The 21207-nt window shown below is 40.5% G+C and overlaps 1 protein-coding gene across 14 annotated transcripts in view; it reads left to right on the top strand.

Annotated features, from left to right (window-relative positions):
* Positions 1-21207, top strand: part of LOC148879128 (uncharacterized) — a 207098-nt gene that overhangs the window by 92975 nt on the left and 92916 nt on the right. For all 14 annotated transcript variants that reach the window (XM_088960546.1, XM_088960544.1, XM_088960551.1 and 11 more), the window contains 2 exons: positions 5392-5449; positions 20719-20806. In XM_088960546.1, coding sequence (XP_088816672.1) covers positions 5392-5449; positions 20719-20806 — 146 coding nt within the window. The remainder of the gene's footprint in view (positions 1-5391; positions 5450-20718; positions 20807-21207) is intronic.

Below are 21207 nucleotides of genomic sequence, written 5' to 3'. Positions count from 1 at the left end.
GGATGGATGTAGTTTTCGGTGTCATTGCTTTGTCCATAACTTGTCCCCTACTCGAGGTAAGCTTGATCATCTGGCTATTCCTTGTGTTTTCCTTGGTTACCCTTTATCTCAAAAGGGGTATCGTTGATATGATCCTACCTCTCACAAGTACTATGTCTCCATCAATGTATCATTCTTTGAGAATCAACCTTTCTTCTCGGTTTCTCCTCAGGGGGAGAGTAGGGTTGAGGAGAAACAGGCAGCTCAAACTCAACTACCTCCTCTACCCGATCCTCGTCTATTCCGTGTCTTTCATCGCGGCCATAAAAGGCAACAGAGTTCAAGAGCCATGGAACCTGACACTATGCAACCAATTTCATTGGATTCGGCAGAGGCAGATCCTTCTCATCAGCCATATGTACACTTGCTCCTATTGATATGCCTGTTCCTCTCAATATTGATTCCCTTGTCATTAATGATCTTGATGTTTCTATTGCTAAGAGAAAGGGTGTTAGATCTTGTACCACTAATCATCCTATCTCTAATTTTGTGTCCTATGATCACATTTTACCTTCATTCTATGCATTCCTCTCTTTTGTGGACAGTGTTCCCGTTCCTAAGAATGTTGCAAAAGCTTTATCCAAACCTGAATGGGCAGATGCAATGTAGGAAGAAATTGATGCATTACACAAAAATGGCACTTGGGAGTTGGTGGATCTTCCTGAAGGGAAGGAACCAGTGGGTTGCAAGTGGGTGTTTACAGTGAAACACAAGGTTGATGGAACTATTGAAAGGTACAAGGCTAGAGTAGTAGCAAGAGGTTTTACACAGGTATATGGAGTGGACTATGCAGAGACTTTTGCTCCAGTAGCCAAGATGAACTCTATTAGGATTCTTCTTTCATTGGTAGCAAATCTTGACTGGGAACTTCACCAATTGGACATCAAAAATACTTTCTTGAATGGTGACTTGGAAGAGGAAGTGTACATGACCCAACCTCTAGGTTTTTGTACCAAAGGCAGTGAACAAAAAGTGTGCAGGTTAAAAAAATCTTTATATGGGTTGAAACAATCACCTCAGGCCTGGTTTAGTAAGTTCCACTTAGCAGTTCAATAGATGGGGTTCAAACAATGCCAGTCAGATCACACTCTATTTGTGAAAAAAGGTGAAGGGAAAACTGCAGTTCTAATTGTGTATGTGGATGACATAGTGATCACAGGAAATTGGGAGGCTGAAATACAGAGATTAAAAAAATTCTTAGCCACTCAATTTGAGGTGAAAGATCTAGGCCCCTTACGTTATTTCCTTGGAATTGAAGTTGCCCGCTCTCACAAGGGCATCTTTATTTCCCAACAGAAATATGTACTAGATCTACTAGAAGATATAGGCAAGTTGGGGGTAAAACCAATTAACTCACCAATTGAATCTAATCATCAACTGGGAGATAGTTAGGGAGAGTTTTTGAAAGATGTGAAGAAATTCCAGAGACTTGTAGGGAGACTCTTTTATTTGTCTATGACCAGGCCTGGTATTGCTTATGTAGTGGGTGTCCTTAGTCAGTTCATGCACAATCCTAGGACAACTCACTTTGAAGCTGCAGAGAGGATCCTTAGATACCTCAAGAAGTTTCCCGGAGCTGGTTTGTTGCTCCAGAAACATGGACACTTAAAGGTGGAAGTACATACTGATGCTGACTGAGCAGGGGCAGTTGATGACCGAAAGTCTACCAGTGGGTATTGTGCCTTTGTAGTAGGAAACCTGGTCATATGGAGAAGTAAAAAACAAATTGTGGTGGCTAGATCTAGTGCTGAAGTAGAATATAGAGCGATGTCTCATGGGGTTGCTGAAATCATGTGGATAAGAAATCTGTTAGGTGAACTGGGTTTTGTAGTGAGCAGCCCTATGTCACTCTACTGTGACAATAAAGCTGCCATCAATATTGCTACTAATCCAGTCCTGCATGATAGGACGAAACACATTGAAGTGGACAAGCAGAAACTTGTAAATGGAGAAGTGTGTAATCCATATGTTAGCTCAGAAGAACAATTTGCAGATATCTTCACCAAAGGTCTTCATCATGTGCGACACAATGATTTGTGTGATAAGTTGGAGATGATTGACATCTATGCTCCAACTTGAGGGGGAGTGTTGAAATAATTTAGTTATTCATGTTAGGGTCTGTTTGGCTAGTTAAAGCTTTTTTTTATTTTTTGTTATTGTACTTCACTTACTGAAGGGGCACAGGTGTCTTTTCCCTTCTTATTTTTGTCGCCCTATATAATATAATATAATCTGGCACCGCCAGTACTGTTCCATTGCTCCAAACCTTTTCTTCTTCTCTTCTCTCTTCTTTCTTTCTCTTCTCTTCTTCCTCATTTTTCAATCGGATTTACTGCCAAGAAGAATTATGTTATATCGTCATACATGTAATTCCAAGCATGTATATCTTGTGCATGGCTAGTTCATTGTGCTCTATTACATGAATAAGTGGACTTAATTTACTCAGGGAGTAGGGAGTACTTGGTGAACAACCATGTTCATATACCTTGTAATATAGAGAGTAACAAGATGGGAATTATGAAATTATAATCATTGTAATTTTCTTAATCTGTTTTAGTTCTGTGTTGTAGGATTTTTTTTAAATGTAGTTTGAACTTTGCCCATTGAAATTTCTTATTCCTGTGGTACTCTCTCTCTCTCTCTCTCTCTCTGAAGCAAACATGGAAGCAAAGAAATTGAAGAAAAGAATCAAATGGCAGACCTGCACAGTGCAGTAGTGCACTGTTGACCAGAAAAGAAGTGACTATGATTGTCAAGTTTTGGTTGATTTGGTCATTAGAGAGTTAAGTTTCAATCATCTAGAAGTTTACTATTTATAATAGCTTTATGACGTTTACATTTGTTAAAGTGAGCCAAATAGGGGTAGTTTAGTCATCTCATGTTTGTTAAGTACCTTGCTTATGTGGCAGTTTTATTAGAGATACTCTGCTCCACACTTAATTAAGGGCAGTTTAGTCTTTGTAAATGTTATTAGAACCTAATATACATTAGGGGGTCGAATGAATAGTGAATTAATCAGTTTCGACTAAACCCTCCTGTTCTCTCTTTCTCTTTTCTTCTTCTTCATCTTCTTCTTCCTTCTCTCCTGGTTCGGGTTACTGTAGTTGCATTCAAAACAACATTAATCCCCACAATTTCTATTTATAGTACTTTTTTGTGATTACTATTTATAGTAAAACCATGATATACAATCTTTCATAATTCCTGTTTTTTTTTTTTTTTTTTTTTAATTTAGTTTTAGTAGAACACTAGAACTGCAAGAATTATAAATGTATCCTAGTTTGGATAGGAAATTTCTCTTTTTTAATAGTTTGAATACGAGAGTTAAGAGTCCAAGTACAAGTTGAAAGATACTATTTTTGGTTTGGTTCTTGTAAAGTCAAAAGAGTTTTCTATTCCCTCTCTCTCTCTCTCTCTCTATATATATATATATATATATATCTAATCTATATATATTATATATTCTGCTAAGGAGTGAATAAAGAGTCATTTTCTGTTTCTACCATATTTCTTCTGTTTTCTCTTCTTTATTTGCTTGTTACTACTTGTGAGTTGACTGAAACCTATTGCTGCATGCCAGGGGTTCTTTGACTTAATTGACATTAGAGCACAAGGTTAAGGTTCTGTTGTATATGCTACCCATTTGGGATTCCTCAAACATGTCTCTTTCTCTATTCTCTCTTTTATTCTTCTCCCAATCAGGTTTCATGGTAACAGAGTAGGTTTAACAGAAGATTTGGGGCTCGTGGGTCTCTTCTCCTCTCTCTATTATCTTCTCTAATCTTCTGGTGAGACTTGGAAGGACTTTCAGTTTCCAAATCTGGACTATACTGATTGGGAAAGACAAAACTCTTCATTCAGTCTTCTTTCTTTGGTCATAACACCAAAGAACCATTCTTTTGGGTAGCTGCCTTGATTATAAATGGAGGCATAAGGAGTGGATTTGGGTTTTATCTCTATTTGGATAATTGGATTGTGTGGCTGATCTGGAAAGGTCTTCTTCAAACCATGCTTATGTTCTCTCAATCCTATTAAAAGGGTATCCCTTGGTAGACAGTGCCAACTTAACGTCTATATTGTCCTTTCATCTTGGTTAAAATGCAAATCCTAGTCTGTTTGGTAAATGGAAATTTGCCATCATTTGTTATAAGCCCTCTAAACATTTGTACTAATACAGTGTAGTAGTAGGTATTTCTGCAAATTTCCGTCTCCAATATCTTGTTGAGATGATGCCATTGTCTTAGGGTCATTGCTTTGCATAAAGGTAAAATCTTGGGCTGACAAGCATAAGAATGTGGGTTCAAGTCTGAGAGCAGCCACTTTGTGAAAATAAATGCCAAAGGTTAGTTTTATATACAGTCCACCCATATCAAGAACCCTAGATAGCTGGGATCAACATCAAGTAGTAGCCTTTTTATGATGCTGTTGTCTGAGACTCAGGCTGTTGATTTTGCCCCATCTTTAGTGGAGGCCTTCGAATGGACTTTTGATGAAGTCTCTGCCAATTTATGGAAAGGAGATCTTATTAATTTGCTGGTGGCCTTTTCTTAACCCTTTGCCTGTAGATCTGGATTGTCAAAGGTCCATATTTGGTCTGTGACCTCTGCTGGGGGGGGGGGGGGGGTTAAGCCTGTACCGTTGTGTGAACACAGGTTTGAGATGAGAGTTGCCACTTCGTAAAACACTGGAGGTTAGGTCCGTACCCTGTCAACCCATCTCAACACCTCGAATAGCAGAAACCATCATTGTGTGATGGCATTTCTTTATCATTAGAAATAAAATCACAATAAGGTATACCAAGGTTCAAAGTATCGATATGTATCGGCTGGTACATATCGTATCGGGAGCTTCCCGATACACCCCTACTTAGGGTGTATCGGGCTTTTGATCGGTTCAGGAGGTGAACGGACCTTAAACTGGTCCCTCTGAACCAGGTTTGAAAAAAACTAAAAAAATAAAAAAAAAAATCTACCAATACTGCCCGATACACCTCTACTGGCGTATCGTGCATATCGGCATTTTGAACATTGAGGTATACTTATGTAAGTTGGAGGAAAGAAGAGCATAAAAATTATAATTATGACCACTGTAACTGGAATTAAAACCATCATATTAAATAACAGGAAGGTGCTCATTATTGTGTCTAAGAGAATAAATTAATATAAGTGAAGCAGAAGCACATTTGGATCTTTATATATGTCATGTTGTTCATATATGACCTTTTCTAGTTTTTTTATGTTTCAGATCTTTTATTATTTCTAAATATTTTCATTTTTCTTCCTTGTATTTCTTTTTTTTTTCTGAAAGCTTATTCTCAGACTCAGTTACAAATCCTTTTTACCTTGTCTTCAGTTGATGGCACTTAAATCCTGTCATGATCGAAATATCACCCACAGAGATATTAAACCAGGTGAGTACGCATTCCTTGCACTAAATCTGTTCAACCATGTAAGACACAATGGAAAAAAGCCAGTCTTTTTACTTGCCTTTCTTGGTTGAAAATCAAGTAGTGTTTAGCTTATCATGAGCCTGTCATCAAGGTCAATATTCCTATCAAATATATTTTTGGGATGGGCCAAGATTTTAAATTTTGCATTCTGGGTAGTTTTAGGTGCTCCAAAAACAATTGGAACTTATATTCGGTTATTATGTTTTGATAGAAACTTAGAACTAAAAATTTCTTAGGGCCAGTTCGTTTGCTCTGAAGTCTGACTTTTGAAAGTGTAATAATTACATTAAGAGGTATATTGGTATTGGTGAACTTTTCTTTCCTCTAAACTCTGAATGCAAAGAATGTTGTTCTGAATTCTGAATTCTGAAAAGTATCTGTAATCATTCATGGAGAGAGAGACGAGAGAGAAAGAGAAGAAGAGTAAGATATGATTGAGAGAAAAAGAAAACCACTTCTGGCTGCTGCCAGTTCATTATTTATATTAACTTAATATAAAAAGAAAGGAGATTACAAGTATGCCTCTGGTGGCACTCCTTAGAAACAAACTAATAAGAAAGAAAGAAAATAACTAACTGACAGCATCTTAAGCTGACAACCCACTAACTACAACTATAAAATAACAATTAAATAATCCTCACAACACTCTCCCTCAAGTTGGGCTGAATATGTCTATCATGCCCAGCTTGTCACATAACTCATTGTGCCGCGAGTATGGAAGCCCTTTTGTGAGGACATCAACGAGTTGTTCCTTGGAGTTGACATAAGGGATGCAAATTTCCCTTTTTTCCAATTTTTCCCTTATGAAGTGTTTGTCCACCTCAATGTGCTTGGTCCTCTCATGTAGGATAGGGTTGCTGGCGATGTTTATGGCTGCCTTGTTGTCACAGTAAAGAGACATAGGATTATGAACAACAACTCCACGCTCCCCTAGAAGATTTTTTAGCCAAAGGACTTCAGCCACCCCATGTGCCATAGCTCTATATTCAGCTTCAGCACTTGACCTTGCTACCATACTTTGTTTCTTGCTTTTCCAAGTACTACGTTTCCTCCCACAAATGTGCAATGCCTACTCGTGGACTTTCTGTCATCCACAACACCTGCCCAATTAGCATCTGTAAAGACTTCCACCTTTAGATGGTTATGTCTACTGAATAGTAGACCTGTTCCGGGATATTTTTTCAAGTATCTAAGAACTCTCTTTGCTGCCTCCATGTGTGGTTTCTTAGGAGAGTGCATGAATTGGCTTAGAACCCCAACTGAATAGGCAATGTCTGGATGGGTCATGAACAAATAAATCAGCTTTCCCACTAACCTTTGGAACTGTTTCACATCTTTCAGAGGTTCACCATCACAATCACCCAACTTGTGGTCAACATCCATGGGAGTATCTACTGGCCTTGCACCTAATTTGCTTGTGTCCTGTAATAGATCAAGGGTGTATTTCCTTTGAGAAATGAAGATACCCTTTTCTGAGCGGGTGACTTCAATTCCATGGAAATACTTCAGGGGACCTAAATCTTTCATTTCAAATTTAGATGCAAGGAATTGTTTCAATTTTTGTATTTCTGAACTCCAATTTCCTGTAATGATGATATCATCCACATACACTATCAATACAGTAACCTGTTCCTGACATCTCTTCACAAAGAGTGTATGATCAGACTGACATTGTTTGAAGCCCACTTGTTGAACTGCCATGTGAAGCTTACTGAACCAAGCTCTAGGAGATTGTTTTAAACCATAAAGAGACTTTCTTAGCTTGCACACCTTATTTTCACTTCCCTTGGCACAGAATCCAGGGGGTTGAACCATGTATACTTCCTCCTCTAAGTCACCATTCAAAAAAGCATTCTTTATGTCCAGTTGATGCAATTCCCAGTCAAAGTTAGCAGCTAATGATAGGAGAACCCTAATTGATTCATCTTAGCTACTGGAGCAAAAGTCTCATCATAGTCAACCCTGTATACTTGAGTGTACCCTTTGGCTACTAATCTTGCTTTGTACCTTTCAAATGTTTCGTCTGCCTTGTGTTTAAGTGTAAACACCCACTTACACCCCATGGGGTCTTTACCCTTTGGGAGATCCACCAATTCCCAACTTTGATTTTTATAAAGAGCATTAATCTCCTCCTTCATGGCATCTATCCATTTGGGGCATTTTAAGGCTTTTGCAACATTTCTAGAACAGGGGTGCAAGCAACTGCGGATAGAAAGGCTCGATATGAGGGGGAAATGTGATCATAGGAGACAAACTGGGTAATGGGGTGTTTGGTAGTGCATGACCTGACTCCCTTTTTTTGAGCAATAGGAATTTCAAGGTCATTTACAGTAGGAGTACGAGTATCAGTAGGTGCAATAGGGTTTGGACTTACCTCTTGGGAGTCTAAAAGTGTCGGTTACTCAATGTTTGGCTGCTCCACATCTCTATCACATTGCTGATCTCTATGGCATGTACGTTGGAAGACACGAAAGGGAGCAAGGGCCGGAATAGAAGGAAGAGAGACTTGGCGGACTTGAACCTGCTTCTCCTCTTCCGCACTACTACTCTCCCCCTGAGGAGAAGCAGGGAAGAACGGTTCAAACTCAAAGGACACATCCATAGACACAAAAAACTTATGACTAACGGGATCAAAGCACCGATACCCTTTTTGAGAGGAGGGATACCCCAGAAAGATACAAGGAATGGACCGAGGGTCTTACTTACCTTGAGATGGAGACAAATCATGGACAAAGGCATGACAACCAAAAACTCTCATGGGAATGGAAAATAAAGGGGATTGAGGGAACAACAACTGATAAGGGGCCATGTAGTTCAGCACTCTGGAGGGCATGCGATTGATGACATAAGCAGCTGCAAGTATAGCATCCATCCAAAACCTTTTTGGAATATTCATGTGTAACATCATCCCTCGAGCTACCTCAAAGAGGTGCCTGTTTTTTCTTTCTTCAACATCATTTTGTTGTGGTGTTCTAGCGCATGAGCTCCCATGAATAGATCCGTGGGAGGCAAAGAACTCGTTGAGCTCACCATGGAAGTATTCTTTTGCATTATCGGATTGGAAGATCTGTATTTCAACATGGAATTGCATAAATGCCATCCTCTGGAAGTCTTTCACAATCTTCGGAACTTCGTCTCTACTACGCATAGGGAATACCCATGTATAGCGAGAGTAGTCATCGATCAATGTGATAAGGTACTTATATCCGCCCTCAGAGATTACCGTATTAGGCCCCCATACATTAGAATACACAACATGAAAAGGAACACGATCTTTTATTATTTGAGTGAAAAGTTGTTCTACATTGTTTGTTCAACTGACACGTTTGACATTGGAACTCTGACACTGAACATGACTTAAATAAAACCAGAAACAAAGACTTTACTATTTCAAAAGAAACATGACCTAACCGGCTATGCCACAAAAAAATTTGACTCTTATTTGACTGACTATGTTACTTTGAGGACGACACCGAGAGACCAGCTTTGTTGTCGAGAATGTAGAGACCATCCACTAGGCTCCCTCTACCAATATCTTCCTTGGGGTCATAATTATTAAGGTGGTCCTGGGTAGTACCGGCAACCTGAGTATCTTGGGTTGCGACATGTGTTGCATTATGTGTTGTGTTCATCTTCTTCTGACCTTGCCCTTTACCTTATTCTTGGTTCTTCACTGCCCACTTGGGTTTCCCGTGAATGTCCCAACATATGTCACGTGTATGCCGTGAACGCCGACAGTGGGTACATAACAACTTGTCTTTATCATCAGCCTTCTTGGTGTCACTTTTCTTCCCCATGTTATTACAACCAAAGCAACTTGTTGCTCCCCCTCGGTTGTAACCATCACACTCCGCTTACTTTCTTTCGATTGAACAAGGGAGTATACCTCGTGAACCGACAACAACTCTTTGCTTCCTAAGATCTGAACTCTCAAGGGTTCATAGGCAGGGTTCAGTCCCAACAGGAAGGCAAACACACGCTACTGAGAAACCAGCTTCCTGTAGGCCTTAGCATTGTCATCATGTTTCCACTCTATAGCCTGATAATGATCAATTCTTTTGATATGGAAGTAAGAGCTGAATAATAGGAAGACAAACTACGATTTCCCTAGTTACAGGTTGAGGATTAAGCTTGCAATTGGTAAACCTTGGCATAATGCCTTTGCTCAAAATAGGTAGTTTTGGCCTGTTCCCAGATCTCACTAGCGGTGTCTGCCCACATAAAGTTCTTCTTCACATCAGGTTCCATGGCTGCAAGGAGCCAAGACATCACTATAATGTTTTCTTGGTCCCACCTATCATGTTCAGCTGTCTCACTCTTGGGTTCTTTCACCCTTCCATTTATGTAACCAGCTTTTCCCCTTGCCGTTACATAAAATTTTACCTCCCATACCAGCTGTGCTGCGGGTCGGTGTAACCCTCGATGAAGTTGAATCATAGTTTGCCATAGAGTACTGCTGAAATCAGACCAAATCCCACACAACTACACAACAGCCACAAACAGAATACCAACCCTCAAGAAATTTACTTTTGGGATGTGGAAAAGAAAACAAAAAAACTGCTGAAGTCAACTCAATGATGGTTCAGTCATTAAAACAGCCCAGTAATCAGTCCAACACCAGCCAAGGCAGACGTTAGAATAGTATACTATCAGTCCGACTACAGCCCATACAGTCTAACAATATAGAATCCAAATGAATGTATAGAACCAAGGGATGAGGCCTTCACACCATTGGCCAAAAGACAAAAAAACAAGAACACATACCCTGTCCAGCACTTGTATGAGGGTGCCAACCAGAAACTGACTTCACAGCATCGAACAGAGAAGAAAGGGAGTCTCTTTCTGCATTGCCCTTCTTCGACTAGGGTTTCCTTGATATTACGACCAAGGAAGAACCCGAAGGAAGAGCCGCAAGTAGTCTGCTAGGGTTTCTTTGTCTTCCACGTCCAAGAAATCAAAGAAGGAAAAGAGGACGAAGCAGGTTCAAATAGGAGAGACCGAAATTCTTTTATAGCCCAGAACCTTGCTCTGATACCATGTAATCATTCATGGAGAGAGAGAGACGAGAGAGAGAAAGAGAAGAAGAGGAAGATATGATTGAGAGAAAAAGAAAACCACTTCTGGCTGCCGCCAGTTCATTATTTATATTAACTTAATATAAAAAGAATGGAGATTACAAGTATGCCCCTGGTGGCACTCCCTAGAAACAAACTAATAAGAAAGAAAGAAAATAACTAACTAACAGCATCTTAAGCTGACAACCCAGTTACAGAAACTATAAAATAACAATTAAATAATCCTCACAACAGTATCAAATATCCATTTTGACCCCATATATGAGAGATTTTGTTTGTCATTTTGGGGATATCATTAGAAAACAAAAAGTTGTATGATTGCATTTTGTTAGAATGTTAGAGTGATGTTCGGCTGATAAGAGTTCTTATTAGCCCATTCTTATGTTTAACTTATCTTGTAACTGGGCTTGTGTTAATGGGCCTGGGCCTAATCCTGTTTAATGATTTAAGTCATCTGGGTGTCCCATCACTAATCAGGGGCATCCCAGTAATTTCTTGTACCTTGTACCATATTCATCTATAAATAAAGGACTGGTCGACTGGATAGAATAGTTCGACATTCTCTTCAGTTCTGTGGTTCTCTTCTCCTCCTTGCTACTTCGAGTATAGCTCTTCAGATTACATGGTATTAGAGCATTAGCTCCTTCCTGGTTTTAGCAGGCGCACCCTTTTCTCTTGCTGTCCTTTCATCTTCTCTCTTCCTTTTCTGGGTTATTGCAGTGAAGACCTAGGAGTGTAAGAGAGTAAAGCAAGTTCGAACCTAGGGTTTCTCTTGGTTGTAGGACTCAAGGGAAGTAAGACCCAGAAGTAGATGTCCTACTAGATTACACCAGCAAGTAGTAGCTATTGAGCTACTAAGAGAGGTCTATATAGGACAGACCTGGTTGAGGGCTGATTCAACAGTCCTAGCACTAGCCGAGAGGGGGAAAACTTCCTCTACAGTTGCAGCTTTGTGCTCCAGCAAGACTTGTGCAGAACAAGTGGTAAAGACTTAGCTCCTTCAACTTCAGTTGCAGTCTTGGTGCATCAGAACAAGTGGTAAAGACTTAGCTCCTTCAACTTCAGTTGCAGTTTCAGTGCATCAGCTTCTACAGTTGCAGTCTTAGTGCATCAGCAAGACACTTACAGAACTGCGGCAACATCAGTTACAGATTTTCTTCAGGTCGGTTATCAGCCCTACTCTTGGACTGAACTGGTTCAGTTACAGACCCTTACCTTTTACCAAACCTGCGGCAACTTTTGCACCACACAGTTGCAGCCTTAAACTTTTACCAACATTGTGAACTGGTTCAGTTACAGACCTCTACTTGCTACTGTACCCGTACTGTGAACACAGTGACCAATTTGACCAGTCCTTAACAGAATCACCTATAGTACTGTGAACAACTCTTGGACTGAAGTCAGGATGTCCTCACTATCCGGTGAAGTTTCCTCTAGAGATAACAGACCTGTTACAAGGTCCTCAAACCTGGAAAACCCTAATCTGCACAGCTTGCAGATTACAAGTGTGCTGCTAGATGAGTATAACTTCAAAGAGTGGTTTGTCTCAGCAATGCTGGTCATTACCTCTCATGAGCTCACAGGATATTTGGATGGAGACAAGAAACAACCAGAAATTGGCAGTCCTGAATACACCGTGTGGCGCAAGGAAAATGCCACAGTCATGTCTTGGTTGCTGGCCTCTATGACTCCTAGGGTGGCCAGAACTGTTCATCACTTCCCCACAGCTGCTAAAATTTGGGAGAAAGTATCTAAGACATATGGCCAGAAAAAGAACAATGCTAGAATCTACAGGCTGAACCAAGACATTGCAGCCCTAAGGCAAAGAGACATGTCCGTGGCAACCTACTTTGCAACACTGGAAGGCCTCTAGGAAGAGCTTGACCACCATTTGATCTTGGATTGGGAAAATGTTAATGATAAGGGGAGGCATGATAAGCAGATTGAGGAGGGTAGAGCCTTCAAGTTTCTGGCAGGTCTTGACCCTGTATATGAAGGTATAAGGTCACAGATTCTAGGGAGAGATGAATAACCTGAGCTTCACCATGTCTACTACCTGGTGAGGAATGAAGAAGATAGGAGAAAGGAGATGCAAGTTGACTTCCAGACACAGTCAATAGAACTACCTGGAGAACATTCAGCCTTAGTCTCCACTAAGGGGAATAGATTTTCAGACAAGAAGTCCCTCAAGTGTACACATTGTGGTGGTGAGAAACACACAAAGGAGAAATGTTGGGTCCTGTACCCTCATCTGAAGCCAGCTGCTCTGAGAAAGGACAAAAGGCAACATAAGGGCCACACAGCAAGTGGGAATCTTGCCACCAACAACAGTAGTGACAACTCACAGAGTATTCAGACAGTGTCATCTTCCACCGCAAGGCAGGCTGCCGACTCCTCTGGACCAAGTACTTTGGGCTTCACAGCTAGTGAGGTAGAGGTTCTCAGCCGAGCATTAGCCTGTCTGAAGAACAATTCTTTAGCTTCCACCTCTCTTGCCAAATCAGGTACAACCTCTGCATTTAGTGCATCTAGTTCCATTAATTCTACCTCTTGGGTGATTGATTCAGGAGCCACTGACCATATGACACATATGTCCTTATTCTACACATATCATCTGTTGTCTGGCTAGGATAAGATGAGAGTAGCTGATGGGTCCCTCTCCACCATCTCTGGAAAGGGGGTTGTTGACCTAAGCAAGGATCTCTCTCTTAAATCAGTCCTACATGTTCCTAGTCTTACCTCAAATCTGTTGTCTGTTTCAAAGCTTACAAAAAACTTGAACTGTAGTATAACTTTCTTTCCTTCTCATTGTGTCTTCCAGGACAGATTGACGAGGAGAACGATTGGGAGTGGTCATGAGTATGGGGGCCTCTACTATTTTGATGAAGATGTCAGCTCAGCCTTGCAAGTTTCTACTACTAGTCCGGAAAGTGTGGAGTCAATAGCTAGGCTGCACTTGTGGCATGCTAGGCTAGGTCATTTGTCCTTTTCTTCCTTAGCAATGTTGTTTCCCGAATTATGTAAGGGCATTCCGAGTCAGTGTTTAATTTGTGATGTGTGTCAAATGTCAAAACAATGTAGATCAATGTATCCAATTTCTAGTAATGAAATTCAAGCCCCTTTTGATTTGGTTCATTTTGATGTTTGGGGTCCTTCACCCATTGTTTCCATTGATGGCTTCCGTTACTTTATCAGTTTTATTGACCATTATTCTCGGTGCACTTGGATTTATCTGTTGAAAGGACGTGAAGAAGTTCCCCGGATAACTATGATGTTTTGCAAGATGGTTGAAACACAATTTGATAAAAAGATCAAGCAATTCCGTTCAGACAATGCAGCTGAATACTTTGAAAGATCCCTGAACTCATTCATGGAAGATGCAGGCATGTTACATCAATCATCATGTGCTTACACCCCTCAGCAAAATGGGGTTGCTGAGTGCAAGAACAGGCATCTATTGGAGACAGCTTGAGCCCTTCTTTTCCAGCAGAATGTGCCCAAGCAATATTGGTCTCAAGCTATTCTTACTGCATCATACCTGATAAATCGGATGCCATCTAAGGTACTGGGTATGAAGACCCCTTTCTCTGTTTTGTGTCCCACTCTTCCAGAATTTCCTCTTCCCCCGTGGGTTTTTGGTTGTACATGCTTCATACATGTGAAAGATCCAAAGAAAACCAAGCTGGATCCTAAGGCTACAAAGGGAATATTTTTGGGGTACTCTCCTACGCAGAAGGGGTATAAGTGTTATGATCCTGTCTCCAAGAAAAGATATGTCACTAGGGATGTAGTCTTTTTTGAGTCTCAACCCTATTTCCAGTCTTCTCAGAATCCTCTTCAGGGGGAGAGTAGTGGGTTGGAAGAGGATTCTCATTCTCCCTTCTTTTTTGTTCCCATTTCATCACCTTCCACTACTACTAGCTGTAACATTTCGGGTCAACCTAGTGAGACTTCCACTGTGCCAGTTGCTTCTCCAGATTCGGCTGATGCTTCTGAAGGTTCTAGTAAACAAGAGAAAGAGATACTTACATACAGTAGAAGGAAGAAGGCCCCTCAACCTCATGATTGCAACTAGTTGATCTCAGATCAATCTGTCTCTGCAATCCAAGGTAATTCTGATTCACTCAATTCAGATTTGGATCTTCCTATTGCTCTCCGTAAGCCTGTTCGTTCTTGTACCACTCGGCATCCCATAGCCGATTATGTTTCTTATTCACACTTATCCCCTGCCTATCATTCCTTTGTGTCTGCCCTTTCCTCTGTATGTGTCCCTTCCAGGTATTCAGAGGCGGCATCTGATCCAAGGTGGAAAGAAGCCATGAATGAGGAGATGAAAGTCCTAATGAAAGCAAGGACATGGGAATTGGTGGACCTGCCAGAAGGGAAAGGCACTGTTGGGTGCAAGTGGGTATTCACAGTAAAGCACAGGGAAGATGGGTCAATTGAGAGGTAGAAGGCCAGATTTGTGGCAAAGGGATTTACACAAAAGGAAGGAATTGACTACAAGGAAACCTTTGCCCTAGTAGCAAAGCTCAACACAATCAGGGTTTTACTGTCACTAGCAGCAAAATTCTCTTGGGAATTTTATCAACTGGATGTGAAGAGTGCCTTCCTAAATGGTGATCTTCATGAAGAGGTATTCATGGAACCCCCACCTGGATATGATGTTGGAAGGAAGGTATGTAAACTAAGGAAAGCATTATATGGTTTGAAGCAATCTCCCCGGGCATGGTTTGAGAGACTTTGTTTGGCCATGAAGAAAGTAGGGTACACTCCGAGCAGTGCAGATCATACATTGTTTACAAGGAGACTGGATGACAAACTTACAGCACTCATTGTGTATGTGGATGATATGGTGATTACTAGAAATGATGTGAAAGAGATGAAGAGGCTGAAGGTGTTCTTAGCTTCAGAATTTGAGATCAAAGACCTGGGAAATCTGAGATACTTTCTTGGAATTGAAGTTGCTAGATCAAGAGAAGGAATCTACATATGTCAAAGAAAGTATGTGCTAGATCTCCTAGAGGAAACAGGCATGTTGGGGTGCAGGCCAGCAGACAATCCAATTGAACCAAGCCATGGATTACAAGAATCAATGGGTGAGGAATACTGTGATAAGGAAAGGTACCAAAAGTTGGTTGGAAAACTGATATACTTATCCCTTACACGGCCAGACATTGCCTATGCAGTGCATGTTGTCAGTCAATTCATGCACTCACCAAAGACCCCTCATATGAGAGCAGTGGAAAGAATCCTCAGATACTTGAAGACTTTCCCAGGGAAAGGAATTCTATTAAGAAAAAACAGCAGACTTGAAATTGAAGCCTACACTGATGCTGATTGGGCTGGGTCCGTTGGAGACAGAAAATCAACCTCAGGTTACTGTACATTCTTGGGAGGAAACCTATTCACATGGCGTAGTAAGAAGTAGAATGTTGTGGCTTGATCAAGTGCAGAAGCAGAATACCGGGCTATGGCACACGGGGTTGCTGAACTCTTATGGCTCAGGACTCTCCTTAATGAGCTTGGTATCAAGACTGAGGGTCCTCTCAAGCTGTATTGTGATAATAAAGCTGCTATCAACATTGCCAACAATCCTGTGCAACATGACAGGACAAAACATATTGAAATTGATCAACACTTTGTCAGAGAGAGAATTATTTAAGGAGAACTTTGTGTGCCTTATACTCCATCAGAGATGCAGATTGCAGATGTATTAACTAAAGGGCCGGCATCAACGAAATTCAGGGACACACTTGGCAAGCTAAACATGATTGATATTCATGCTTAGCTTGAGGGGGAGTGTTAGAATGTTAGAGTGATGTTCGGCTGATAAGAGTTCTTATTAGCCCATTCTTATGTTTAACTTATCTTGTAACTGGGCTTGTGTTAATGGGCCTAATCCTATTTAATGATTTAAGTCATCTGGGTGTCCCATCACTAATCAGGGGCATCCTAGTAATTTCTTGTACCTTGTACTATATTCATCTATAAATAAAGGACTGGTCGACTGGATAGTACATATCGACATTCTCTTCAGTTCTGTGGTTCTCTTCTCTTCTTTGCTACTTCGAGTATAGTTCTTCAGATTACAGATGCAAAACCAGAAAATAAACAAACAAGAGAAGATTAAGAGGAAGAAGAAGAGAGAGAGCTGGTGGCAATGAGAATTAGAGAGTGAGAGGTTCGAACTAAACTTCCCTCTAACACTCTAAACATTTTATTAAGTTAATCTTTGAAATATTACAGAGAGGCCCTTGAGTGGGCAAGAAATTACAAAAAACAGAACATTACAGAGTATGGGCCTAGAATAAGGCCCATTACAGAGGGAAACATAAACATAACATGAAATGACAGTCTATGGTATATCAAAGACAGCCCAATCCGACACCTAGTGCAGTATCATAATCGAGTTTAGGGGTCGGGTGTAACTTTCCAGTTTTGCCCATCAATCTCCAAGGTCCAGGGCAATACTTGAAATCTGGTCCAGTTCAAAGATTCAATTAATCCCACACTGTATGTGCCTAGGGTCTCACCCCGATAGCTGAGACAAGCCACCCCAACCGACTTGGTGGCACCACAGTGTCAGCCTTGTCAGGATAGGTCTCCCCAGACCGACCCACTGGCTGTGAACATTCTAAAGTAACACGAGTCTCAATAAGTGTCCAGTTTAAGGGTATTACACAGAAACATACCAAGGGAACATGAATCAAATATGCACTTTTATTCATTTACAATAAACTCATAAAGTACATCAATTTTGATTGAAGCTAAGGGCATACAAAACTGTCTAACAATGAATGGAAGACACACTTCACCGGAAGAGACTCTTTCTCGAATAAAGTGTCTATCAACCTCAATATGTTTGGTTCTATCATGTTGTACTGGGTTGTGAGCAATGTTGATGGCAACCTGATTATCAGAGTACAACATCATGGGTTTGTCATGATCAATCCCAGGTTCTTCCATTAAGGACCTTAGCCACAACAATTCTGAGATTCCATGTGCCATGGCTCTATACTCTTCTTCTTTGGAGGATCGGGCCACAACTGACTGTTTCTTACTCCTCCAAGAGACAACATTACCAGCCACCAGACTGCAAAACCCTGAAGTAGATCTTCTATCATCAATATTTCCAGCCCAATCAGCATTAGTATAGGCTTCAAGTTTCAGATGACCATGCTTGGTAAATAGAATTCATTTTCCTGGAGAGCCTTTCAGATAGCACAAAATCCGTTCTGCTGCTGCCATATGAGTATCTCTAGGAGCATGCGTGAACTGGCTAATACAACTGACAACATACGCAATATCTGGCCTAGTCATGCATAGGTACAGAAGCTTCATAAGAAGTCTCTGAAAGACCCCTTTGTCTTCCAATAATGTGAAGGGATGAGATATCCATCGTATGGACGCCCGAATCTTGCGGAATAGATTGTGCGAATTTCAAAAAATTTCTCTCTATCCTACTTACAGATAATAAGTTGGTATTTAATTTAGGTACATGAAGACTGAAGATAAGAATAAGGAGTCTGTAGCCTTGATAGTTCCCTTGCCAGAAATAGAGGCAAGAGAACCATTAGCTAAGGTGATTTTGTCACGACCAGGAAGTAAATCATACGAAACAAACATCGTGGAAAGGTTGGTCATGTGATCAGAAGCACCTGAGTCTATGATTCAAGGGGTCTTAGGATTACCTGAGTTGGATGCATGGTTAGCAGAAGCTCTTATACCTGAGTGTGAAAATGCGGTGGTAGCTGAATTTCCAGAAGGTTGGATGATGAAGTTACTCCTTCAAGATGACTGATCATCTTTCCAAACTTCTCATACTCGGCTTTCATGGCTGCCAATTGTGCACAGGCAGACTCAACTTCTATATCTGTACCCATGGCTGCATTTGCACTCCTTGTCTTTCTACTATCATTTTTCTTCTGGAACCAAGTAGGGACAAGATTGGGATGCAACTTCTAGCACTTGTCTTTGGTGTGTTTCGGCTTCTTGCAATATTCACATACCACCTCCTTCTTTCCTATGTCATTGGGAGCCCCTATAACCCCTTTGGGTTTAAATCCCATATTTGCAAAATGATCATTGATGCCAACTCCTTGAACTTGTACTTGTCTTCTACTCTCTTCACTACTGACCAAAGCATATGCTTGTGAAAATGAAACATTTTCCTTGGACAAAATGTTTTGCTTTGTGATATCATATTCAAGATTCAGCCCAGTTAGGAACTCAAAGACCCTGTTCCTTTCAACTAATTTCCTATATGTTTTAGCATCATTGGGGGTATCCCATGTTACAGCCTCTATCAGATCAATCTCTTGCCATAAAGATTTCAAGGTTGAGAAGTATGCCGCAAGGGATTTCTCTCCCTGTCTTAGATTCTTCACATCACTCCTCAGTTTCTAGGCTCTGACAACATTCAATTTCTGGGAGTAGGTTTCTGCAACACAATCCCAGATTTCCTTAGTCGAATTCATCCAAAGATAGTGTTGACTAATCTGTGGCTACATTGAATTCACAAGCCACCCAATCACTGTGTAGTTCTCTTGCATCCATCTCTCATAAGATGGATCATCATCTGGGGGAGCTTTCTTGCTCCCAGAAACAAACCCCCATTTTCCTCTACTACAAATATGGATTTTCACTGATTGTGACCATGCCAAGTAGTTGGTCCCATCAAGTTTAACTGTAGTTACAGCCAACATAGAATCGGCTGGGGTTCCCAAAGTCTGTCCATATTCGGCAGCACTCTTGCTTTCAAGGTTTGAGATGTCCATCATGAAAAGGTTCCAATTAGGGTTTTAATAAGTTTCTCAAGGTGCAGGGATTCTTGATGAACTTGGTTTGAGCTGAATTGGCAACACCACACAGCTCACAAAATTAGTTCAGTCTTGATGGCAGCTCTTTCTTGAAGAAGAAATACTAATTCAGCCTTCAAGAAACAACCAGCTGACCTCCAAACACAAAGTATTTCAGGTCCCCAACAACTGTTGTCCCAAAGAGAAGAAATAACAGTCCACAGTCCTTAAGAGGCCTTTTAACAAACACTCTATGTGCAGTAGTTAACACCCTACTGATAACTAGTAGAAAACCACTTCAATAGTATTTCGTATAATTCTAAGAAAAGGCTGGATTGAATTAGAGACTAATACCACTGAGTCCAAACCAGTTTCAGCAACTTTACAGTCCAACAACAGCCCAACTGCACCCCAAAATAACCCAGAAATTTCTGAGTTGAATCAGTCCAGCAACAGCCGAACAGTAGGGCATAATGGAGAAGGGTTTCGAGTACTTTAACAGCCCTCCCAAGCAAAGAAAACAACCCAACAACAACTGCAGTAACTTAAAGTATGTGAATCTCTGATTTGAGCTCCAAATCAGGCCGAACACTTTTCTCTCTGATTCTTCCTGGTCGCCGAACTGTTCTCCAAGTAGGTAGAGACTTGGGCACCCTCCAAAGACCTCCAAGAACCAGGCAAAAGACTTTAAGCTTCCAGCCCTAGAACATCCTCATGCAGTTGGCTGGACTAGAACCACATGAGGGTCACGCCAAGCTCTGACCCGCTCTAATACCAAGTTGAAAAACAGTACTCTTGATGTATAGAACTGCTTGAGATTAGATGCAAACCAGAAAATAAACAAACAAGAGAAGATTAAGAGGAAGAAGAAGAGAGAGAGCTGGCGGCAATGAGAGTTAGAGAGTGAGAGGTTCGAACTAAACCTCACTCTAACACTAAACATTTTATTAAGTTAGTCTTTGAAATATTACAGAAAGGCCCTTGAATGGGCAAGAAATTATAAAAAACAGAACATTACAGAGTATGGGCCCAGAATAAGGCCCATTACAGAGGGAAACATAAACGTAACATGAAATGACAGTCTATGGGCCATTTGGCCCATCTCCTCTACAGTAACTTTCCTTTGCATAGGGTTTTGCGCTGAATGAATAAATGCTTTAGTTGCAGATATTTTGTTTGTAATTGGTTGAATGTTTTGGGTGTAGAGAGCAGTATACTGTAAATCTATTTGAGCCAGCTGATTTTCCTATATATCTATACATACCATTTCATACATTAGTAAAAAGATTTTGAGCTTATTAAGAAAAGAAATGATCATGCTAACGCAGTTTTCCCCCATAATTCTTTTATGAAGAGAACATGGTGATATGCTTTGAAGATGAGGACACAGGAAGATGTTCAATGGAAAGTCCAAGTGGAGATAAGTCTACCCATATTAAAATGTAGTACTTCTATTATTCACATCTTTCTCATTAACTATTTACTTTTATGCTGGTTCATCTTTGCAGACTGTTCAAATATTCTAGGATTATTGACTATGCACAGGATATGTTGTTTAGGCATGCTTTTCAATATTTTCAATATTTCCTAAAGTTTTCTATGAAATGTTTTCCACAACAGAACCTGCTTGTAACATTCTTCTATGTACTTCTTAATGCTCTCATTACTTCATGCTGAAACAACTTTGGCTCCATTTGTTTCAAAATAGAATGGATAGAAATTTTTTCATGCTGAAATGTTTGAGCTATATCTTTGCCCCTTTTACAATGAAAACTTTGTTTTCCTTGTCATTTGCATAAAAGAAAATTAGAAGAGTAGAAAATTTTGTTTTCAGAAAGGGATG

Source organism: Nelumbo lutea, chromosome 1 (assembly GCF_056320005.1).
Source record: "Nelumbo lutea isolate HS-2025 chromosome 1, American lotus-T2T, whole genome shotgun sequence".
Classification (NCBI taxonomy): domain Eukaryota; kingdom Viridiplantae; phylum Streptophyta; class Magnoliopsida; order Proteales; family Nelumbonaceae; genus Nelumbo; species Nelumbo lutea.
Note: the sequence above shows the minus strand (reverse complement) of the source record. Positions and strands in the feature narration are given on the sequence as shown.